The sequence below is a fragment of the Pristis pectinata genome, chromosome 7, assembly GCF_009764475.1.
Source record: "Pristis pectinata isolate sPriPec2 chromosome 7, sPriPec2.1.pri, whole genome shotgun sequence".
Classification (NCBI taxonomy): domain Eukaryota; kingdom Metazoa; phylum Chordata; class Chondrichthyes; order Rhinopristiformes; family Pristidae; genus Pristis; species Pristis pectinata.
Genome location: NC_067411.1, coordinates 39,005,782 through 39,030,125, shown reverse-complemented (window position 1 = coordinate 39,030,125; position 24,344 = coordinate 39,005,782). Strand labels below are relative to the sequence as shown.

Genomic DNA, 24,344 nt, shown 5'->3' with positions numbered 1-24,344 from the left:
CTCAAGACCAGGCCAGTGTTCATTCTATTATTGCTTTTCCCTTGTATTACCTCGATATACAGATGTGATGAAATGATCTGTGTGGATGGCATGCAAAACAAAGTTTTTCACTGTACCTCAGTACATGTGACAATAATAAACCAATTATCAATTACCATTGCCCATTTCCAATTGCCCTTGAGAAGGTGGGACTGAGTTGCTTGTTTGAACCACTGCAATCTGCCTGGATAAATGTGCTCCCACATTGCTGGTGTGTTAGGAGATCCAGCATGAATAAAGAAAGAGTCAGCACATGTCCCAATTTGGGATAGTGTTTGTGACCAAGATGGTGGGCTCCTTGTTGTGCATTTTGGAGAGTTTGAGAAGGTAGCAAGAAAATAGAGACAGACACATTGAACAATTAGATTATCAGATGATGAGACAGGGCAGGTAGATGGCACCATCCACCCACTACACACATAGTTCACCCACTGGTTCTCTCCCTTCCCCTATCTGGTTTTTGGTTCCACCTGCCATTCACCTCTCCCCTAATGGTTCCCATTATCACCTCCCTTATGTATCAGGTTCCAGCACTGGGAACCCTTTGCCTTCCTGCTTATCTCCCGCCAGCAGCTGTGTCCAATCCTCACACTATCCTCCCTCCACCTTGCTCCATCTGCCTCTCAATATGTTTCTTCCTTCTCTCTCTCTCTGTCTGCCTCCATCTATCATTCACCTACCACAGTCTCCCAACTCCACCCTGGCTCCCCCCCACTTCCTGGCACTGCCTGCCTATCAACTCCTCAGTCCACCAATCACCTCAGACCCCTGTCTCACCGTACCCCTTCTCCTCTTTATACTGGTCATCTTGCCTCTCCAGTCTCAATCTTGATGCAGGGTTTCGACCCAAAATGTCAACAATTTCTTTCCTCCCACAGATGTTGTTCAACCCGCTGAGCTCCTTCAGCAGATTGTTTATTGCTCTACATTTCAGCATCTGCAGTCTCTTGTGTCTCCAAGTGACTTATTAGCTTTGGCCAATTGTACAGAAAGAACTTACAGCCTCAGCTCATTGAGTCCTAGGTCCAGTTATCAACTGGTGTTAAAAAAGATCTCTTGGCCTCAGGCCAACACTTGGATCCATGTCCCATTTCCCTTCAGTCTTGTTGGAAGCGGAATCCAGACTTCCCTGTCCAAATTTCCAGCTTTCATTAGGCAGATCAACCTCAGTTTTCATCACGGAGAGGTGGTGAATAAAGGGATGCAGGTAGAATAAAGGGACTACATGCAACTTGGAAAAAGCTCCAGACGGGGAGTCTAGGGATGAAGGACTCTGTGAAAAGTAGCAGCACAAGGTTAAAAACAAAACATAAAAATAACAAATGAGCCACTGGGGTTCATTACTAAAGGGACAGAGCTGAAAAGCAGTGGTGATCAGTTAAATGTCCAGATTTCTGAAACTCCTAACCCAAAGCACTGTGGGTGCACCTTCAACCAGACGAATTACAGTGGTTCAAACAGGCGACTCACCACCACCTTCTCCAGGACAAAGAACACTGGCTCGGTCTTGAGCCCTTATATTTAGACCATGCCTGGAGTACTGTGTATAGTTCTGGCCATTGTATGAGAAGGACAGAGGGGCACAAAATATGATACAAAAAAAAATTACAAGGATTAGATCAGAATTGTAAAATTATTCCTATCAGTTAGGATTGAATGGGGTGGGTCTTCTTTCTCTAGGAAAGAAAAACACAGTGGTGGTGGTCTTTAATATTAGGAAAGGGTTTGATGGGGTAGATGTAGAAGACATATGTCCATGAGAGAGGACCAAAACATGAGACCATCGGTGTAAAAAAATCCACTAATAAATCCAATAAGAAATTCAGGGGAAATTTCTTAACTCCGAGAATGATGGGAATGTGCAAGTTGCTCCACAGGGAGTGGCTGAGATGACTGGCAGAGATAGATTTAAATGGAGTGTGGGAAAGCATGAGGGAGAATGGAACAGGAAGATCTGTTAGTGGGAGAACAGTGAAGAAGAGCGAGGACTTTCTTTCACCTGTCCTGGGGCTAAAGTTATCTCTTAACCAATATCACCAAAACCAAATGATATAATTATTGCTGCATTACTGATACAGAAGCTTTCTGTGCAGAAATTGGTTGCTACATTTCACTTCATTTTAATGACAGAACTTAAAAAGCAGACTATTAGCTGTAAAGTGCTTTTGGCTGTCCTGACATCGTGAGAGATGCTATAGAAATGCAAGTTCTTTATCTTTGAACTAGGTGCATGTTCAGTAATTCCCCGAATCATTAAGTGGGTCTGTGATTAGTGAACATTGGTGACCATCAGTTGGGTCAACTGGCCTGTCTCTGCATTATCCTTACTGTAGAATTCATTGAGCTAAAGATCCTCTGTTGAGGGACTGCCATTGCCACTCATTACAGCACAGTGAACACCGCTGGTCTGTCAACACTGTTGATGGGAGCTCACCAGATGCCACTGCCAGGTATTGGTATTGGTACTGGTATTGGTTTATTATTGTCAATTGTACCGAGGTACAGTGAAAAGCTTGTCTTACAAACTGATCGTACAGGTCAATTCATTACACAGTGCATTTACATTGAGTCAGTCCAGAGTGCATTGATGTAGTACAGCAGAGAAGTGCTGGGTGCTGATGGCAATGTGGGTCCTCACTTTGGCTCAAAGTCTGGGATTTTAAGGAACATATAGGATTCTATCGGGGGGGGGGGGGACTAACGATGGAGTCAGAGGAAGAGGGGAAAGTGGTGGGACCAGCAGATGCGGAGGCCTCTCTGTTTATGTTCAGGAAGGTTGGTCTACGATTCAATGTGGTTGATGGTACCATCATGAATCAGAACATAACTGTGGGAATACTGCACTATTTGCGGTACCACCTTTCAGGTTAGGCTTTAAACAAAGGATCCACCGCCCATGCAGCGCGACACTAAAGAATGGATGTCACTGTTTTGAATACATCAGAGCTTTCCTGGGACTAGCATTTATCTCTCAACCAATATCAGCCTATCACATGGGTGTTATTGGCAGCTACCTCTCCTACACTTGGCTATCGAAAGATTTGGTATGTCTGGGAAAAGTGATGTAAAAATGCAAGAGTTTATTGTCAATGTGCTTAATATTTTTTAATACTGTGATCACGAAGATAACAGCTAATGTAATATAATACCTGGAGCACTGTGGGAGAGCTGGACAATGGGGTAAGTTACAGCACCGTTCTTCTTGCAGTAATAGTTTAATGTTCTGGGATATGAACTAAGGAGAATCTCCACAAAAATGAAAGCTCAGCAGTGAGTTCATTGAATATTCATTAGCCCTGCCTTCATAAGTACAATGTCCAAATGTGGCTGGATATCTCCCAGAGTGGACACCGCTCTCACCTGCAGTAGTAATTCCGACCGAACCTTGCCCAGTGATCCTTCAGTATCTCCTCCACGCTCTGTTTACGAGCGGCAATGATGGACAGCCATGCGAGGACAGCCCAGAGACCGTCTTTCTCTCGAATGTGGTCGGACCCTGTGACAGACAAAATAATTTACTGGGTGTTTTCCTGAGCTGGTCTTCTACTGCAGATGGTACAGAGTAACACACAGCCAGGAGCCTCAGAAGAAGGCCATTTGGACTTCATGTCAATTAGTCCCATTCCTTCCGCTCTTTCCAAACAGCCAGTAGATTTATCCTTTTCAATTAATTTCCCAGTTCCCTTTTGAAAGGTAATTTTCTGTCGTAGTCTCATAAATGGGGAGGTCAACCTGGAGAGAGTGGCACCAGAAGATGGGCGGGAATGAGGCGAGCACGGGGAGGGAACGTATGCAGTGGGGACTTACTAAGTTGGGGAAGGAGATGCTGGGGAAGGATATCCCATCATTGTTGGGCAGAAGATACAAAAGCTTGAAAGCACGTACCACCAGACTCAAGGACAGTTTCTATCCTGCTGTTATCAGACTCTTGAACAGACCCCTCATACACTAAAAGATGAACTCCTGATCGTGGCCTTTGCATTTTATTTGTTTGCCTGCACACTTCACTTTCTCTGTAGCTGCAACACTGTTCTGCATTCTGTTTCTCTTTTTACTACCTTGATGTACTTATGTGTGGCATGATTTGTCTGGATGGCATGCGAACAAAAGCTTTTCACTGTATCTCAGTATATATAACAATACTAGACCAATATGTATAGCATCTCCTTGATCAGTTTGCTCTAAATCTTCTATATTCAATGAATTACTTGGCTTCACACTTCAACAAATTGAGCTCCAGTATCATTCTGGTCAATCTCTACTCATGCCCACCAATCCCTTCCAGATCTCATGAAGGGTCCTGGACCTGAAAGTTAACTGTTTCTCTTCCCACAGATGCTGCCTGACCGACTAAGTTTTCTCAGCATTTTCTGTTTTTATTTCAGATCTTTAGCATCTGTGGGTTTTTTTTGGATTTTCCCAGCAATCCCTTTCTCCTGAGGGTGGCCAGAGCTATACCACATCATCCAGGCAGAGTCAGACTTGAACTGCAAAGTGGCTCCCATCACTTTGCTTTCCATCAGCCTTTAAGGGAAATGTCAACTCCCACCAACCTACTTAATGATTACTTCTATCTTTGAAAGTTGCGTGGGTGTTGGATCAGTGGAGGAAGAGCCTCTCAAGACATTTATAAAGTGCACTTAAAGAGTTGTAATCAGTGGGTTATGGACTGAGAGCAAGAAGCAGGAATAATATAAAAACTCCACTTTAGTTGGCATGGAAACGATGAACCAAATGGCCTCCCCTGTTGTAGAGTTCCATGATTCTGACTAACAGTAGATCATACTAAAGATCATCCTAGGTCTGTCAATCAGAACATAAATTGGTTCCCTGTGACTTTCCTTGTATTTTCTACTCACATCATTTGCTGTATCACAGTTCAGCTGCAATTTTTGAACCAGCTAATAGCCTTCTGTTCTAGTGGAGTCACATGGTGCAGGAGCGAGCTGTGTGGCCACAATCAGTCCACTGTGTGAATGTAAATCTGCAAACAGCTTTGAATCCCAGTATCTCCGTGAAAAGAATTTGAATGCTGGACCCTGTGCTGTAACATTGCCCTCAACCAAACACATTCATATCTCTTTGATTAACGCAAGAACTTTAACATCGAAAAACATCACATGATTGTTATCAGAGAAAACCTAACACTCTACCATTAAAGGAAACATTCAGGCAGGCCTGGCTTAGTCAGAGGCACAGATTTAAAGACCATCTTAAAAGAGGAAAGAGGGGTGTGAAGATGGAGGGGGTTTAGGGAGAGTATTTCAGATGTTTGAGTCTTGGTAGCCAAATGGAAGAGAGAAAGAAACTGGAGAATTAGAGGAGCACAATTATCCCAGAGGGTTGGAGGGCTGAGTGAGGGAGGGACAAGGATCTGAAAACAAGGGCGATAATTTTAAATTCCAGGCATTACCAGGCTTGGAGCCAGTGTAGGGCAAATGGGTGTTGGCAGCAATGATGAGTTGGTTTACTTATCTGCTGCTCTTGGTATTGTTGGTTGAAGGATAGGCATTGTGTGGGACAAACCCGACTGTTCTTCTTTGAAACAGTGGGCAATGGGATTTCTTTTATATCCACATGAGAAAGCAGAAAGGGTTTGGGTTTAACTGTGTCTGAAGGATAACACCATTGTCAGTGCTCCAGTGCATTAGTGTTGCACTGGAGTGTCAGCCTATCAAATGGGACTTGACTTCTGACTCAGAGGTAAGAGTGCGATCCAATGAGCCATGGTTGATACGAACACTCAAGCAAAGGGAAGGGTCAGAACCAAGAGGTGCCGTCACCATTGAAACCAAACCAGATCACGTGCCACTCTGATTTCAAAGGGGGAAAAGGAGAAAGAGCACAGGCAGAAAACAAAAACATCCAATGGCCACAAAACATGCCCAAAACAGTCCTTCCAGGTGAGGCAGTCGTTCATATGTGAATCCATTGGTGTTATTTATTGCATCTGTTGCTCCCAGTGTGGCCTCCACTACATCAGTGAGGCCCGATGCAAACTGGGGGACTGCTTCACCTTTGCTCCATCTGCCGTATCAGCTGGGATCTCCTGGTGGCCAGCCATTTTAATTCCACTTCCCATTCCCACACCGATATGTGGGAATGGGAAGTGGAATTAAAATGGCTGGCCGCTGCTGAGTTGAGGCTAGATGCAGATTAGAGGAATGGTAGCTTATATTCCACCTTGGAGTCTCCAACCTGATGGTATGAACTTCGATTTCTCTAACCTGCTAACCCTTCCCCCCATTCCTTTGATCTCACTGGCCCCCATCATCCTATCACTTCCCCTTCCCTCACCCTTACCATCTGCCCATCACCCACTCACTCCTCCCACTGGTTCCCCTCTCCACCTCCTTCCCCTTATTCCATGGTCCCCTGTCCTCTCCTATCAGATTCCATCTTCTTCATCCCTTTATCACTTCCACCTATCACCTCCCAGCTTCTTACATCATTCCCACTCTCCCCCCTCCCTCAGCTGCTTATCACCCCCCTCACCTGGATCCACCCATCACCTGCCAGCCCTTGCTCCACCCCTTCCCCCCCACCTTTTTATACTGGCTATCTCCCCTCTTTCTTTCCAGTCCTGATGAAGGGTCTTGACCCAAAACGTTGACTGTTCATTTCCCTCCACAGATGCTGCCTGACCCATTGAGTTCCTCCAGCTCCTTTGCGTGTTGCTACATGTTTACCAACCCTTGGATTCACAGGTGAAGGGAGATGAATGGAGATATGAGACTTTTGGTTGGAAAGTCAAGGGAGAACAGATTGAATTTAAATGAAGCAGAATAATTCCTTGCAGCACCAAGATTGTATTAGGATAAGCTCCCTTTAATAGAAGACAGCTTTGTGCATTGTAGGATCTGCTTTGTATCAAACAACTGGGCTAAATCAGTGTCAGGAAAATGCACGATTCAAAGCATGTGTAAGTGCCTACTGCACCTGTAGTTGTCAGGGGCTTAAATATGGTGTAGTAGATAGAAACCACTTCTGCTTCTCATTGGGTCATTGGTTTCAATTGTCTGCTTAACTTGAGGTAAACTGGGAAATGAAGAAATCCACAGGATTCCTTGTGGGTCAATTGTAGGATGGCAATTAAATAAAACTACATGCACTGGTGTGTGTTGAAAACACTCTGGTCTCTATATTATTAAAATAAATGGATATCAAGGGATTGGAAAAGATGCAAAAATAAAATCACAAAGGCAATACCAGAAATGAGAGTTTATAATCAGCAGGAAAGACTGAAAAGACTCTGGCTGTCTCCTAGGAAGACTTTACAGTGACCTGATGGAGGGTTCAAAACCATGTAGGGTTTGGGAGGTGCACATCAGGAAGATAATGGGGTAGATCATAGAACACAGAACATTACAGCATAGTACAGGCCCTTTGGCCCACAATGTTGTGCCGACATTTTATCCTGCTCCAATATATATCTAAACCTTCCCTCCCACATAGCCCCCTATTTTTCTATCATTCATGTGTCTATCTAAGAGTCTCCTAGATGTCCCTAATGTATCTGCCCCTACAACTTCTGCTGGCAATGCGTTCCACACACCCACCACTCTCTGTGTAAAAAACTTACCCCTGACATCCCCCCTTATATCTTCCTCATATCCAAGGGCCATTAATATCTGATAGCCACTGATAAATCCAATAGGCAATTTAGAAGAAAATTCTTTCCACACAGAGGATTGGAAAGGTGGAATGTTCCCACAGGGAACAGTTGAGGCAGGACTCAGCAAAGGATCTACAGGGAAGTTGGATATAAATGTGGGAGAATAGACATGGGGAAAATGAAGGGTGGGTGGAAGCTTGTGTTGAGCACAAGAACCAGCATTGACCGGAGTGGCTGGGCTCTATACTGCAAATTCTGTTAGGATAGAGTATTGCACAGTGAAAGTAAAAGTTCACATCATTATTTTTGGTCATTTTTATACACGAGTAAGTTATGTATAATTTATGTTAATTTAAGTTTATGTTAAGTCATGTCTGTCCTCATCTTGTAATGTACTGTGCTGCTGCTGCAATAAGCTCATTTTCATGGCATTTATGCCCTTTGTATGTATGCCTATGACAACAACAAACTTGAATTTCACAGTCCTCCTCTAGATAATGCACTGGCAAACGTTACAAACCTTAATGTGCTTAACATCAAGTTCCTTGTTCTTCCATTCTCTACAGATCATTCCCTTCTCCACTGCACACAACTAACCTTGAAGGGCAGTGCAAGATTCTGGGCATGGCTAGTTGGGATTTTTTTAATATGCACATTCATTCAAAGCATGTGGGCTTTGCAGGCTGAGCAAGCATTTAATTGCCCATTCCTCGTTGCCCTTGAGAAGGTGATGGTGAGCTGCTCCAGTCCTTGAGGTATGGGTATACCCACAATGCTGTTTGGGAAAGAGTTTCAGGATTTTGACTCAGTGACAGTGAAGGGACGGTTATATATTTCCAAATCAGTATGGTGTGTGGCTTGAACACCATAAGGATATGGGACAGGAAGGGTTGCCCGAGATGAGATATAGAGATGAAAGTTTCCACAAATAGTGACTGGCATTTGCATCTGTAACTGTCAGGAAATTCAGGACACCTATACTAATGTGTAGGAACACAAATGCCCCAAACTTCTTCGCAGCTAATTACCTTCATACTTTGGCTGTGCTTTAATGTTGGGAGTCCTCGTAGAGCTCATCGGTAATAGCACGAACTTAGTAACATTGTTCAGGATCATGCCTGGAAATCTGCCCAATGAACATGGACCAGGCCTGACCTGGTGCAGGCTCAGAAACTCCATCCATTTCAATGGAGAAGAATGGCTGGGAGGCAGAGAGGTAAATTAAAACCTTCTATGTTTTTTTGATTTAATATAGTTAATTTACATTTTTAAAATTATTTATAACATAATTTTATATATTTTAGTAATATGTTTAATTTTTTAAAGAGATTTTGAATGTTTTAACGAGAGATTTAATGTGTTTGACAGCCTGTTCAGCTGGAAGCAGGGGTTTCACTGACTGTCATACCAATTGCATGGGATTTATGACTAGAAGGCTCTGCTCAGCAAAGCCCTCACCAATCAGGTTGGACCTAGCTTCCTTGAGGGAGTTGCCAACACATATATGGTCAAGGTCCAAGCGATTTTAGCAAGTAAGTGAGTGACAATTTCAGGCGGTTAGCTTTTCCATGGCAAATCCAAGCCAAAATATGAAGTAACATGTCTCACTGCTCTGATCTGAATCCTCAACATGGGAACAACAGATTGAGAACAGACGGTTTGGTGAAGTTCATATTTTATCAATCAATGGTGCAAACAATAAAACATTTTCATTGTGGCATGATATGTGGGTTCAAGTGCTCACTCTGGAGATGAGAGCACAAAATTTCAGGCTGACACTCTAGCACAGAAGTCTTTCACTGTTAGAGGTGCTTATAGACACGTAAAAATTTAAGCCACATCGAGTCAAGACTTGCTAAGTCTTTTGAGATTTAAGCCACTTTCTAACTTTTGGTCTAATAAGTTTGCCACATTCAAGTACTTTCAATCTGGAAGGAGGGCAAAGAAGATTTACGAGAATGTTCACAGGACTTGAAAGCTTGAGTTATGGAGAGAAGTTGAGCAGGCTAGGACTTTATTCCTTGGAATATAGGAGACTGAGGGGTGACCTTATAGAGGTGTATAAAGTCATGATAGGGCATAGACATGGTGAATGCACACAGTCATTTTCCCAGGGAAAGGGAACCAAAAGCTAGAGGTCATAGGTTTAAGGTGAGAGGGGAAAGATTTAAAAGGTACCTGACTTCTTCATGCGTAGAGAGGTGTGTATATGGAACGAGTTGCCAGAGAAAGTGATTGCAGCAGGTACAATAACAACATTTAAAAGATATTTGGACAGGGTACATGGACAGGACAGGTTTAAAGGGATATGGGCCATACACAGACAAATGGGACTTGTTTAGATGGGCATCTTAGTTGGCATGGACGAGTTGGGCCAAAGGGCCTGTTTCCATGCTGCATTACTCTGTGTCCCTAAGTGGTGAGGATTTTTGCTTCGACTGTTCTTTGCACACCTATGAACACATGGGCTAGGTGCAGGAGTAGGCCACTCAACTCTTCGAGCTTGCTCCACCACTTCATATAATCGCGGCTGATTCGACTGTAATCTCAACTCTGCAATGCTGCCTTCACCAGTAACCCTGCTGATCAAGAATCTATGTACCTCTGTCTTAAAAATATGCAAAGCCTCTGTTTCTACCACCTTTTGAGGAAGAGCCTTCCAAAGACTCACGGCCCTCTGAGAGAAAAAAAATTGCCTCATCTCTATTTCAAACTTTTCTAACCAGTGATCCCTAGCTGTAGATCCTCCCACAAGAGGAAACATTTTCTGCACATCCACCTGATCAATACTCTTCGGGATCTTAATTTTAATCAAGCCCCTCTTACTTTTCTAAGATACAAGACTAGTCTCTTCATCCTTTCCTTATTAGACAATTTGCCCATTCCTGGTACCTGTGTCCTTTCAGACAGTGAATTCCAGACCATACTTGGAGTGTTGTGTGCTGTTCTGGTCTCCCAGCTATAGGAAGAATGCCATTAAGTCGGAAAGACTGCAGAAAAGATTCATGAGGATGTTACCAGGACTGGAGAGACTGGACAGGCTGGGACCTTTTCTCCCCGGAGCATAAAAGGCTGAGCAGTGACCTTATAGAGGTACATAAAATCATGAGGGCATAGATAAGGTGGATGGTCACAGTCTTTTTCCAGGGGTAGGGGAGTCTAAAACCAGAAAACATAGATTTAAAGTGAGAGGCGAAAGTTTTAAAACAGACCCGAGGGGAAACTTTTTCACACAGAGGGTGATGGGTATATGGAAGGAGCTGTCAAAGTGATAGAGGCGGGTACAATTACAATATTTAAAAGACATTTAGACAGGTACATGGATAGAAAAGGTTCAGAGGGATATGGGCCAAACGCAGGCAAATGAGATGAGCTTTGGTGGGCATCTTGGTCAGCATGGATAGGAGGGCCTGTTTCTGTGCTCTGACTCTCTGACTCCATGACCTCCGTGACTCTTTTGGTGAGGGCATTTTTTTCTCATTTCCTTTCAAATACTCTGAGAACAAGCTTAAACTATATTGCAAGTTATTGACCTTCCTGCCAAGGGAGATGGATTTTTCCTAAACTGAGAGAGTGTCTGCACTCCCTCATGGAGGCAAGAAATCCCATGGTATTACTTTGAAGAAGAGGAGGAGTTTTATTCCCGATGTTCAGTGTCCTGACCCAATATTTATCACTAAAAAACAGATGATTCGGTCATTTTCACAATACTGTCTTTTGGAATGTGCTCTAACTAGTTGCCACGTTTCAGAGAAAAGATTTACCAGCAAATCAAATTGCTTCCCAAGAAGCTTACTATTTTTGGGAGGATGTTTGAATTTGTGCTCCAACAATGAGAGTTGAGGTTTGATGATACTTCCCTCCCCCCCCACCCCCCCGAAGGGAACAAGAGAATTCCCAGTACAATTTATTGGAGACTGAGACAAGTAATTCCTTTAAATAGAAGCAGAGCATTTTTTTTGCTGGATACAGTGTGAAAAGGAAAGTCCATGAGTAGAAAAGATCATTGGCTGGATTCAATTTGTTGGTAGAAATTCTGTAATCTGGCCTTGAAAGTACTGAGTTTCTAACATACAAACTTGGGACAGATATTGTATTGAAAATACAGCACAAAACAGATCATTTGGCCTGAATTTACAAGGCTGGTTTTATGCCCCAGATGAGCCTCCTCTCCCTCCCCTCTTCACCTTCCCCTATTCCCTTCTGCACCTGTCTCCTTATCCAGCTTGGTAGCATTGGAGGTAGTCCAAAGGAGATTTACTAGGCTAAATCCTGTGAAGAAAGAGTTGTCCTATCAATAGTAGAGGCTGGACAGTTTGGATCTGTATTCCTTGGAGTTTAGAAGAATGAGGGTTGATCTTATTCAAACGTATAAGATCCTAAGGGGGCTTGACAGGGTAGATGTTGAGATATTCACAAAGTGGGACAGTCACGATCAAGGGAACATAGTTATAAAATAAGGGGCCAGTCACTTAAAACTGAGGTGCTTAGAAATTTCTTCGTGTAGCGGGTGGTGAATCTCTGGAATTCTTTTCCTTAGAGGGTGGTGGAAGCCAGATCATTTGAAATATTTAAGGTGAAGATAGATAAATACTTGAAAGATCAAGGAATTGAGGGTTATAGGGAACCAGCACAGAAGAGGAGTTGAGGCCAGCATGAATCAGCCATGATCTTATTGAATGGGCAGGGCAGCCTTGAGGGGCCTGGTGGTCTCCTCCTGCTCCTGTTTTCTTGTGTTCCCCGAGATGTTTCTCTCTAAAGTTTTCAACTAATCCCTGCGGGACTAGGCAAACTAGTTTCTCTTGAATTTCTTGTTGGACTTATTAGTGACAATCTTGTACTGAAGGTCCCTTTGTGTTTATCTTACAGATGTAGAGTGAGATAATTGAAACCCTCCACAAAACTCAATGCCAGCAGCCCTACTTTCATAGGGAAGATTTCTATTTGAACAGCAGTAAAGTGAGGAGTAACAAGAGATAGAGGGTGAATGTGATGATATTTGATTGACTTCTCTGAAGGGCAGGAGTTATTTCAGGGACTGTAGGGGTGAAGCAGAATCCTCTGTGGGCTCAAATGGAGGAACATCTTTTCCTCTTTCAAATTACATTCAACGTCAGCACTGCCCCTTGCAATTCTGCTTGATAACTATTTGCTTAATGCCCATTAATTGCCACTGCTTGGGTGCTACTGATTACCTCATGGCCTCAGAAAATTAATACTTGCAATGCCAGCAAGCTGAGAGTATTCCGACTAAAATGGAAGAGCTTTTCAACTGTTCCACCAAACAGCTGGCAGGGTGCCTGCAACTTCTCAGAGAAACCATGCCTCTGTACGAGGCAGCTTTCATCCTTTTATAGGCGAAGAATGACTTTTGTGAAGCACTCCAGAAGCAACTTCAAGCTGCCAGAGAGGCATCAAGATTTGCAAAAGTGATTCCGTCAAATAAGCACCACCTTGCAAATATTTATATTAAAATTTTTTAGACATGTGTAGAGTAGTGATTCTAACATTGGCCCTGCCTGGTTAAATGAAACAAGAACATATTGTTAAGTTCTGGTAAATGGATAGTTTAATTGAATTCAGAACTTCTCCTGACTGGCCATTCTTGATTTTAGGGTTAGGGTTAGGATTTATTATCACTGACATATGTTGTGAAATTTGTTGTTTTGTGGCAGCAGTACAGTGCAAGACATAAAAACACAAAAATTACTATAAGTTACAAAAATAAATAAATAGTGCAAAAGAGGAATAATGAGGTAGTGTTCATGGGTTCATGGACCGTTCAGAAATCTGATGGCGGAGGGGAAGAAGATGTTCCCACTTTTGGCTGCCATTGGCTCTCCTGATCTTTGGAATTTCTTCCAAAAACCTCTCCACCCTTGTCCCTTTCTTTCTTTAAGACATTTCTTAAAACCTCCCTCTTTGACCAAACATTTGATCACCTACCCTGACATCTCCTTATGTCTCATAATCTACCTATGATATGCCTCTGCATACTTTACTATGTTAAAGGCACAGTATAAGTGCAAGTCATTGTCAAAGAAATATGCATTCAAAAGACCTTAGATTAATGTGCACATACTGCATATGTTGATGGGGTGCAATTTCCCTATCCCATCACCTTCCTTGACATCTATTACTTCCATGTTGTCAGACTGCTTGCCTGATATCCAATGTTCCATATGTTATGACAGATGAAAATGCTACAACCTTCAAAACTTCAAACTTGTAAGGGGATTTGATCTACTTTTATCCCATGTTGCACCTGTCTTCTGCAGGCACTATCCCGCTCAATGGCATGCATCTCCCAAACTAGGAAGGGGGTGGAAGTCAGATATATACCTATTCACGGGACACAGTTTCTCTGAGACCTAGTCAGCTGATTGGTGCAACAGTTGAAAGGTTTGTCCATTTTAGTCGGGATATTCACAGATTGCTGGCTTTGCAGATAACAATTTCCTGAGATCATAAGGCAATCCGTAGCAGCCAAGCAGTGGCAATTAATGGGCATTAGGCAAATAGTCATCAAGCAGAACTGTAAGTGGCCAACACCAACATTGCATGTAATTGGAAAGAAGGAAAGATGTTCCCCATTCGAGCACATTTTCTACACAGTCAACTGCACAAACAAAAGTATTGTCTAAAACATAAGAACAAAAGAAATAGGAGCAAGATTAGGCCATATGGCCCTTTGAGCTTGCCCTGGCATTCATTAAGTCCATGGCTGATCTTCTGCCTCAGTGCCATTTTCCAGAACTATCCCAAATTCTGATTCCCATAGTGTCCAAAAATCTGTCAGTCTCTGTTTTGAATGAACAGAATAACTGAACTTCCACAATACTCTGGAGTGAAGACTTCCAATGGTTCCCCACTCTCTGAGTGAAGAAATATCTCTGCATCTCAGTCCTAAGTAGTCCACCTCTTATTCTGAAATGGTGCCCTCCTTAACCAGGAGAAACACCTTCCCGCATCAAACCTGGCAAAACCCTTTTACAATTTTGTACGATTTGATGAGATCTCCTGTCATTCTTCTAAACCTGAGAGAATATAGTCCCAGCCTATCTGATCACTTCTCATATGATAAGCCCACTATTCCTGGGACCAGTCTCATTAATATTTGCTGCACTCCCTCAATGACATGTACATCCTTTCTCAGTGAAGGAGAACAAAACTGTGCACAATCCTCTGTACGCAATTTCAGCAATTCTCTATAAAATTGCAGTAAGACTTCCTGATTCCTATAATCAAATCCTCTTGGAAGAGTAGCTATGTAATCCATTGTTACATTGTCTGGCTTTCCAGTAACAACTGGCACTCCTACAGTGCCTTTAATGCAGTTTAAAAACATCTCAAGAAACTTCATTTGAATGTTCAACACTTGACCAAAAGATTGGTCAAAGACGTTACAAGGTGGAGAAAGTGGCGGAAAGATTTAGGGATGGGAATTACAGAGCTTGGGGACCAGGCAGCTAAAGGCATGACTGCTATTGGGGGAGCAAATTAAATCAGGGATGAGCAGGAAGTGGGAATTGGAGGAGCATAGACATTTTAGAGTATCAAAGAAATGGCAGAAGTTATAGATATATAGAGGGTGAACATGAAGGGATTTAAAAACAAAAATAATTTAGAATCAGTAATATTGGACCAGATACCTCACTTTCAGACTCAGCAAATGAGGACCAATTTCTTGGGGGAAACTACCTCTTTTGTCAGTACCAGCCACAATCTAACTGTGAGGAACACCTGAAGGGCAGAGAGGAGAGAAGCAGTGCATGTGTCTTTTTTGTTAAAGTTTTTGTAACCACCTCAGAATGATGGATGCTGAAAAAATTCTGGAGGCAAGCTTACGATTTATGACGTGCAGTGAGAGGCAAATCAGAGGCTGATTTTACTGAATTATTGGCACGATTCAAATGGTTTCTTGGAAGACTGCATTAATTATTGGCAATTCACTCTTACCTGTCTGTAACCTAAAGCTGCAGCACAGGCTAAGGTGCTATGTCATGAGGAATAGCAGGGCTTGGGAATTGAGTATATATACAATAGTTTAAGACTATTAGTTTTATATCACATCTGGTTACATTCTAGGGCATTCAATATCCAAGGGAGTTTGTTTGCCAGTGCTGCAGGGGGAGGGTTTAAACTAATATGGCAGGGGGATGGGAATGCATGCAGAAAGACAGAGGAAAACAAGCAGAGACCAGAGCAAAAGTTAGAAAAGAGAAAAGTAAGAGTGGAGTACAGGAAAATCAAACACAAAGGACACAAAGGTTACTAGATTCTTAAAGGACAATGAGTGTAATGGCACTTTATCTGAATGCCTGTAGTATTCGAAAGAAGATCAGTGAACTTGTGGCACAAATCAGTACAAAGGGGTATGATTTAATGGCCATTACAGAAACATAATTGCAGGATAGAGATGAGTGGGAATTAAATATCCAAGGGTATCAGGTAATACGGAAGGATAGGCAGGAAGATAAGGGAGGTGGGGTAGCGCTCTCAATTAAGAATGAAATCAGGGTGATAGTGAGAGACAATATAAGATCTAAGGAGCAGAATGTTGAGTCCATCTGGGTAGAGATTAAGAATAGTAACAGGAAAAAAAATCACTGGTGGGGGTTGTCCATAGGCCACCGAATAATAATACTAGAGTGGCACAGGCAATAAACCAAGAAATATTTGATGCATGTAAGAATGGAATGGCAGTTGTCATTGGGGACTTTAATTTCCACATAGATTGGGTGAATCAAGTTGGTTGAGGCAGTCTTGAGGAGGATTTCATAGAATGCATCTGTGATGGCTTTCTTGAACAGCATGTTAGTAAACCTACAAGGGAAAATGCTGTCTTATACCTGGTCCTGTGCAACGAGACAGGTAAAATTAACGATCTTGTAGTTAGGGATCCTCTTGGAAAGAGTGATCATAGTATGACTGAATTTCTCATACAAATGGAGGGTGCAATAGTTCTATCTAAAATCAGTGTATTATGCCTAAACGAGGGAGACTACAATGGGATGAGGGAGGAGTTGGCTAGCGTAGACTGGAAACACAGGCTATATGGTGGGACAGTTGAGGAACAGTGGAAGACTTTCGAAGAGATTTTTCATGGTGCTCAACAGAAGTATATTCCAGTTAAAAGCAAGGACAGTAAGGGTTGGGAGAGCCAGCCTTGGATAACTGAGGAAATAAAAGAAGGCACCAAGCTAAAAGCTCATGCATACAAAGTCACCAAGAGAAGTGGGAAATTGGAAGATAGGAGAAACTTTAAAAAGCAACAAAGAACCACTAAGCAAGCAATAAGGGAAGATAGATTATGAAAGTAAACTAGCACAAAATATAAAATCAGAGAGTAAAAGTTTTTATAATTATATAAAGCACAAAAGGATTGCTAAAGTGAACGTAGGTCCCTTGGAAGATGAGAAGGGGGAATTAATATTGGGTAATGTGGAAATGGCCAAGGCCTTGAGCAACTGTTTTGTGTCGGTCTTCACAGTGGAGGACACGTCTAACATGCCAAAGAGAGATGCTATGGATGCAATGGGAGGTGACGACCTTGATACAATTGCTGTCACTAAAGAGGTAGTGATGAGCAAACTAGTGGGCCTAAAGGTAGACAAGTCCCCTGGTCCTGATGGGATGCATCCCAGGGTACTGAAAGAAATGGCGGAAGTTATAGTAGAGGTGTTTGTGATAATTCACCAAAATTCTCTGGACTCTGGGCAGGTCCCAGTGGATTGGAAGACAGCAAATGTCATGCCACTGTTTTAAAAAAGGATATAGGCAAATGGAAGGTAACTATAGACTAGTTAGCTTAACGTCTGTAGTCGGGAAAATGCTTGAAGCTATCATTAAGGAAGAAATAGCGAGACATCTGGTGTCGCTATTGGTTCCATCAGGCAGACAAAGCATGGATTCAGGTTTGACAAACCTTCTGGAGTTCTTTGAGGATATAATGAGCGCAGTGGATAGAGGGGAACAGGTGGATGTTGTATACTTGGATTTCCAGAAGGATTTCCAGATAAGGTGCTGCATAAAAGACTTATCCATAAGATAAGGATACATGGAGTTGGGGGTAATGTATTAGCATGGATAGAGGATTGGTTAACCAATAGAAGGCAGAGAGTTGGGATAAATGGGTGCTTCTCTGGTTGGCAATTAGTGGTGAGCGGGGTGCCACAGAGGTCAGTGCTGGGCCTGCAACTGTTCACGATATACATCAACGATTTGGAAGAGGGGACCGAGTGTAGTGTATCTAAGTTTGCTGTTGACACTAAATTGAGTGGAAAAGCAAATTGTGCAGAGGATGTGGAGAGTCTGCAGAGAGATATAGATAGGTTAAGTGAGTGGGCAAGGGTCTGGCAGATGGAGTATAATGCTGGTAAATGTAAGGTTATCCACTTTGGAAGGAAAAATAGAAGATCAGATTATTATTTAAATGGTGAAAGATTGCAGCATGCTGTTGTGCAGAGGGACTTGGGAGTGCTTGTGCATGAATGGCAAAAGGTTGGTTTGCAGGTGCAACAGGTTGTCAAAAGGCAACTGGAATGTTAGAGGGATTGAACAGCAGGGAGGTTATGCTGTAACTGTACAGGGTACTGGTGAGGTCATACCTGGAGTACTGTGTGCAGATCTGGTCTCCTTACTTGAGGAAGGATATACTGGCTTTGGAGGTGGTGCAAAGTTCACCAGGTTGATTCTGGAGATGAGGGGGTTAGCCTATGAGGAGAGATTGAGTCGCCTGGGACTTTACTTGCTGGAATTCAGAAGAATGAGAGGGGATCTTATAGAAACATATAAAATTATGAAAGGGACAGATAAGATAGAGGCAGAAAGGTTGTTTCCACTAGTAGGTGAGACTAGAACTAGGGGACATAGCCTCAAGATTCAGGGAAATAGATTTAGGACAGAGATGAAGAGAAACTGCTTTTCCCAGAGAGTAGTGAATCTGTGGATTTCTCCACCCAGGGAAGTAGTGGAGGTTACCTCATTAAATATATTTAAGACACAGTTAGATAGATTTTTGCATAGTAGGGGAATTAAGGGTTATGGGGCAAAGGCAGGTAGGTGGATCTGAGTCCATGGCCAGATCAGCCATGATCTTATTGAATGGTGGAGCAGGCTCGACAGACAGATGACCTACTCCTGCTCCTATTTCTTACGTTCTTATTCTCAGTGCAATGTTGAATCTCCTTCATTTCTCTTGTTGGCATGGCAGCATTGCAAGGGGGTCATTGTTAACTCCCTGGAAATGCAACACAGCCTTCAGAATGATCACTGGGACAACCATGGGGAGGCTTTAAGAATTTCTCTTTAAAGTCAGTGGAAAAACAAAATGGTGATTCACTGCTGGATTAGTAAACGTGACCCAAGTTTGTCCCACTAGGTGAGTTTACATTTGCTGATAAATCCATGGTTAAAAGATATTGGTGAAACAATAGGATTTGTTATATAAAACCATCTAGTTCACTACCATTCTTCCGTGTTTCGGCCTGTTTGACCCATAGCAATGTGTGTTGACTCTTGACAGCCCTTTTAAATGCTGGTCTTGGTCATAATGTCCATATCCCATGCCTTAATAGCATGGAATGGAGATCATGATCATATATTAGCAGTAAAGCCATGGCAAAATACTACAGATGACCTGGCTCATGTTGTAACCAAATACTGAAAGGCCTGGATAGAGTGGACGTGGAGGGGATGTTTCCATTAGTGGGAGATCTAGGATCCTAGGGCACAGCCTCAGAATAAAGAACATCCCTTTAGAACTGAGATGAGGAGGAATTTCTTCAGTCAGCGGGTGGTGAATCGGTGGAATTCGTTGCCACAGAGGGCTGTGGAGGCCAAGTCACTGGGTATATTGAAGGCAGAGATTGATAGGTTCTTGATTGGTAAGGGGATTAAGGGTTACGGGGAGAAGGAGGAAGAATGGGGTTGAAAAAAATCAGCCATGAGCAAATGCCAGAGCAGACTCAATGGGCCAAATGGCCTAACTCTGCTCTTATATATTATGTTCTTATAAGTTCCTGCAGACTTTTGGATTCTTGTGGAAATCTGGAAGGCTGAACCCTGCCAGTGAGTTCCTGGTTATGCAGCACAAGAGCTGTGGAATCTGTTCTCAATCCCTGCACCAGAGTTAGACACTCATTTCAATTGCTTTTGCGCAGCTGCAATGAAGATAGGTAAGGGTACAGTCAGTTAATATTTGCAATTATTTGAATTTGCTTTAATGTTTGTAATTATTTGTGCTTTTTTTAAGTTGTATAACTTTATTCTTTTTAAATTATTTCATTTTTAATATTTCTGAAATCAAAGTCATCCAGAACTATTGAGAATCCATGGCAGCTTTAACAGATGGCAAAGATGGGAGGATATTGCTTTGCCATTTGTCAAAGATTTCTGGATGTTCTGGGGATCTGAACACATGCATCAACTGACTACATCATTCGAGGTCCATGCGCCATGTGGGTCCTCATTATCTTGCTCCAAGATGGCTTTGGCCAATATAGTCAACTGTAGGATCAGGGCAGGACAAGTTCTGGAGAAATAGGGAATGGGGGCAGGGTATGTGGGCAGTGGGGCCTACTCAGCACAACCTGCGTCAGCAGCTTTGGTGTCATGCAATTACGGCAATGCTAAACAATAACTTCTCTTTTTAACTGCTCATTTTGAAATGCTGCTATTATAATAACTACTAATAAAAATAACAATTTGCAGCAAATAATGAAGGTGAGATAGACGTCATCAATGTTCTAATTAAATTGTGGTATGGATACCATAGGTTGAACTATCTCCTCCTGCTAATGTATTCCTAAGACAACAAATCTGTTTCACATGCTTTAGCGTACACATCAGTTAGCTAACTTGCAAAAATTGACACAACCTCAAGAGAACAGACACCAGAGGAGCAATTCTGAACCTATATTTTCCTGTCATGAGTTAAGCATAGCTTTGCAATGACAGAGTTCAACTTAACTCTACGCATTCAACATTGCTATGGCTCCGTGGTAACGCTCCCCTCTGAGTCAGAATGTTGTGAGTTTGAATCCCAGTCCACAGACTTCTGCACTTAATCCAGGCTGACATGCCAATGCTCTACTGCGAGAGTGCAGCACTGTTGGAGGAACCTGCAGAGATGTCCTGTGAGTAAGGTGGTTGACCTCCAATTGCCACAACCATCTTGTGCTAGGTATGAATCCAACTAGCAGACGGTTTGCCCCTTAATTCCCATTGACTCCAGTTTAGCCAGGGCTCCTTGATATCATTCTCGATCAAATACTGCCTTGATGTCAAGGGCAGTTACTCTCACTTCACCTTTGGAGTTCTGCTCTTTTGACGGAGCATAAAAGGTACAATGGTTCTGCCCATAATTTACTTCTCAACCAAATTACTAAAATACAACAAACTGAGCACCATCACCCCACTGCCATGGAATCTTGCTGTGCACAAACTAATTCTACATTGCAACACATTGGAGGAGCTCCATTGGTGGTGAAGCACTTTGGAACATCATGAGGTATTGAAAAGGTGTGAGAGAAATGCAAGGTTGTCAATCAACAGGTAAAGGATAAGGAGACATGGATGTTTTTTGAAATAAGGGCTCACATCCCGAGCAATATTTTGATTTATGGCATCCAAGCTGGGCATTTTTACTGCCCAATGTGGTGTGAAGAAGTAATTATTTTTTATTAAGTAAACCATTGCTCTTTGTAGTTTACCGTCATTGGCAGTCCTGCAGTTTCATTGACAGGATATTGCCAAATAAAGCCAGTCAATTAAATATTCCCTCTCACAGAATGAAAACCAGCTGCTGTGTGAACAAACTTGCTTCCCCCACGGGCACATCCTTTTCCCTCCTATCCCTCCGTATTCTCAGCGATTTGCACAGTGACGTGCCTCATGCCACAAAGAAATTTTTGCCCCCAAAAGAAGTTTTTACGAGAGAACTTCCATCTGCAACTTTCTTTTGTGGAGAGATTTGAAATAATTTTTGACATTTGGAAAACATTTCAGAAATAAAAATCAAGCTGCCTCAAGTCTGGGCATCACAGTGGGAAATAGTAAGATTTGATTGGCTACACCCCATCCAGCTCCAATCCTACTTGCAAAATGATTGGAATGGCTAATACTGACAACTGTAGAAAGAACAGGAGGGAAGGTAACTTAATTTCTTACCAGTTCAGTCCTATCCCTAACATTGCTGTTTTAACACACTTGTACTGATTGCACTGATATCTTTCCAGTATGTGTAGCAGCTTAATAGGAAGGAAGCTGAAGTTTTTTTCTAAACATGAAAAAGTCCACATGAGGCTGAAAAAGAAAACAGTCAGCATCATGGTTAAACAGATCAGCAATTGATGAGTGCACAGAGGGAATGGGCCAAATGGCCTTCTCCTGTACCTTCTGACCCTACAATATCACTCTGGACATACGTAAATAAGGCATCAACAAACAGGTGGAGAGCAAATGGGACTCTGTGACTGAGCTGCAACATCTTTTCATGCACATTATCAAAAACAAAGGTAATCTTTGAAGTTATATGTTTGCTTGATAACAAAAATGTAGAGATGCATCAGTGTGATGGACTGATATGAATTCGGCATCATTGTTGTTGTTTACAGTGATAAATCCATAAAACCGTAAGGTATAGGGGCAGAATTAGGCCATTCAGCCCATCAAGTCTGCTCCACCATTCAATCATGGCTGATCTGTTTTTTCTCAACCCCATTCTTCTGCTTTCTCCTGCAACTCTTAAACCCTTTACTAATCAAGAACCTATCAATTTCTGCCTTAAATGCAGTGGATGACTTGGCCTCCACAGCCCTCCGTGGCAACAAACTCCACAGATTCACCACCTTCCTCATCTCAGTTCTAAAGGGATGTCCATTGGATCCTGGACTCTCCTACTAATGGAAACATCCTCTCCATGTCTACTCTATCCAGGCCACAATGAGGTAGTTTTCAATGAGATGCCCCCTCATCCTTCTGAACTCTATTGAGTACAGGCCCAGAGCCATCAAACGCTCCTCAAATGTTAAGCATTTCATTCCCGGGATGACCATGAGAATTAAATGGAATTTACAGCACTGAACCAGGCCACTTAGACCATTTGGTGCATGGAAGCATCCTCCCACTCTATTTACTTCATCCAGACTTCCAGGTGAATATTGAGGGGGTGTTGCACTTTTCGAGCTGCCAGCTTTCCGGTAAGGTATCTGGTTCTCCCTTAATTAATTTGGTGCTATTTTACGCTCTGTGCCAGTGAGTTCAACATGAAGGCTGAGAAGGAGTTCATTACCTGTACCAAAGCTCTCCTCCCCACAAAGAGAGCACTTTCCAGCATCCATTAAATTCCCAAAGAACTTCCAACCTGTTGGAGTTTCATAAACTGGAATCTTCATGGCTTCTCCCACCCTGTAAAAACAAAACATGGGGATTGTTGCTTTGATGTATAAATTGGTTAAAATAAACTAGGGATTCAGAATCTGACAAGTTCAAGCTCAGCCAGAAAAGCAAGGCTGTCTTTCCCAGCACATTATTGTTGGAGGTGCTGTCTTTGGAATTGGCATTAAATTGACGCTTTGATAAAAGATCCCATGGTCAGTGCTTTGAAGAACAGTCAATTCTCCTCAGCGTCCCAGACAATGTTCATTTCCCAACCAACCTCAACTATAGATTATCTATAGTTGCTATGTATATTCATTGCTATGTACAAATTAATTGCCCAGGGCATCTCATTTTACAATAGTGGCTACAAAAAAAGGAACGATTTGGCACCTTTTACAATCTCATGACATCCCAAACCTCTTCACAGCCAATGAAGTACCTTTGAAGTACAGTCACTATGTAGAAAATACAACAGCCACTTGGCCAAAAGCAAACCCCCACAAACAGTAATTATTGACATTGATTTACAGATAAATATTGACCAGCACCCTGCTCTCCTTCAAAATGGAATAACTAAGATATCCGAGGTCTTGTTCACCTATTCTGCACTCTCTGTAAACTGTTACACTCTCTTCCATCAACAACCAGCATACGCTCCCTCCATTGTTTATAGCCCTCCATGGTCAGAGCTCAGGAAAGACCTATTCATTCAGAGATGCACAGCATGAATTCACAAGATGACAAAAGATATGATTTATAGGCATTGACTTGTGCGTCACAGAAAAGGCCAATCTATTTGAGGTGATTAAAGGAGTTGATAGAGAGGAAAGAGAGAAAGCAATTCCACTGGTAAAGAGGGGACATCACTTTATAATTATAACCAGGCTGTTTATTGACGGTGCCAGGAAGAATGTCCTCATATAAAGGGCAATAGTAATCTGGAACTCCCGCAAGCAAGAAGCTGTTAAGCTTGGGGAGGTTCAAGGGAACATTTCAAAACGAATGGGCCATTTTCATTGGGCATAGAGTGTTGAGATTTTCATAATCAAGGTAAAGTACATGGATTTGAGATATACATGGGGCACCATCTAATTTGATTGTTGAAACAGCCTGGAGGGACTGAACAGTCTCCTGCTGTCTGTATATGCTCTCCATTCTGAGGATATTGAATTATATCTCCCCCTCACCTCTCTGCAGGAGGTGATCTCTGGATTCGTTCCATCTGTTCCAAATGTCATTGAGACATGAAATCATTCCCATTAAATATACACTGTGCAACAAAAGAGGGAAATTTCCATTGCTGTGG

At 42.4% G+C, this 24,344-nt stretch overlaps 1 protein-coding gene across 1 annotated transcript in view; it reads right to left on the bottom strand.

Annotated features, from left to right (window-relative positions):
• Positions 1-24,344, bottom strand: part of pgm5 (phosphoglucomutase 5) — a 127,468-nt gene that overhangs the window by 19,071 nt on the left and 84,053 nt on the right. Inside the window, exons 7-8 of the mRNA XM_052019906.1 lie at positions 22,950-23,065; positions 3,400-3,535 (exon numbers count right to left, since the gene is read on the bottom strand). Of these exons, the coding sequence (XP_051875866.1) occupies positions 3,400-3,535; positions 22,950-23,065 (252 nt within the window). The remainder of the gene's footprint in view (positions 1-3,399; positions 3,536-22,949; positions 23,066-24,344) is intronic.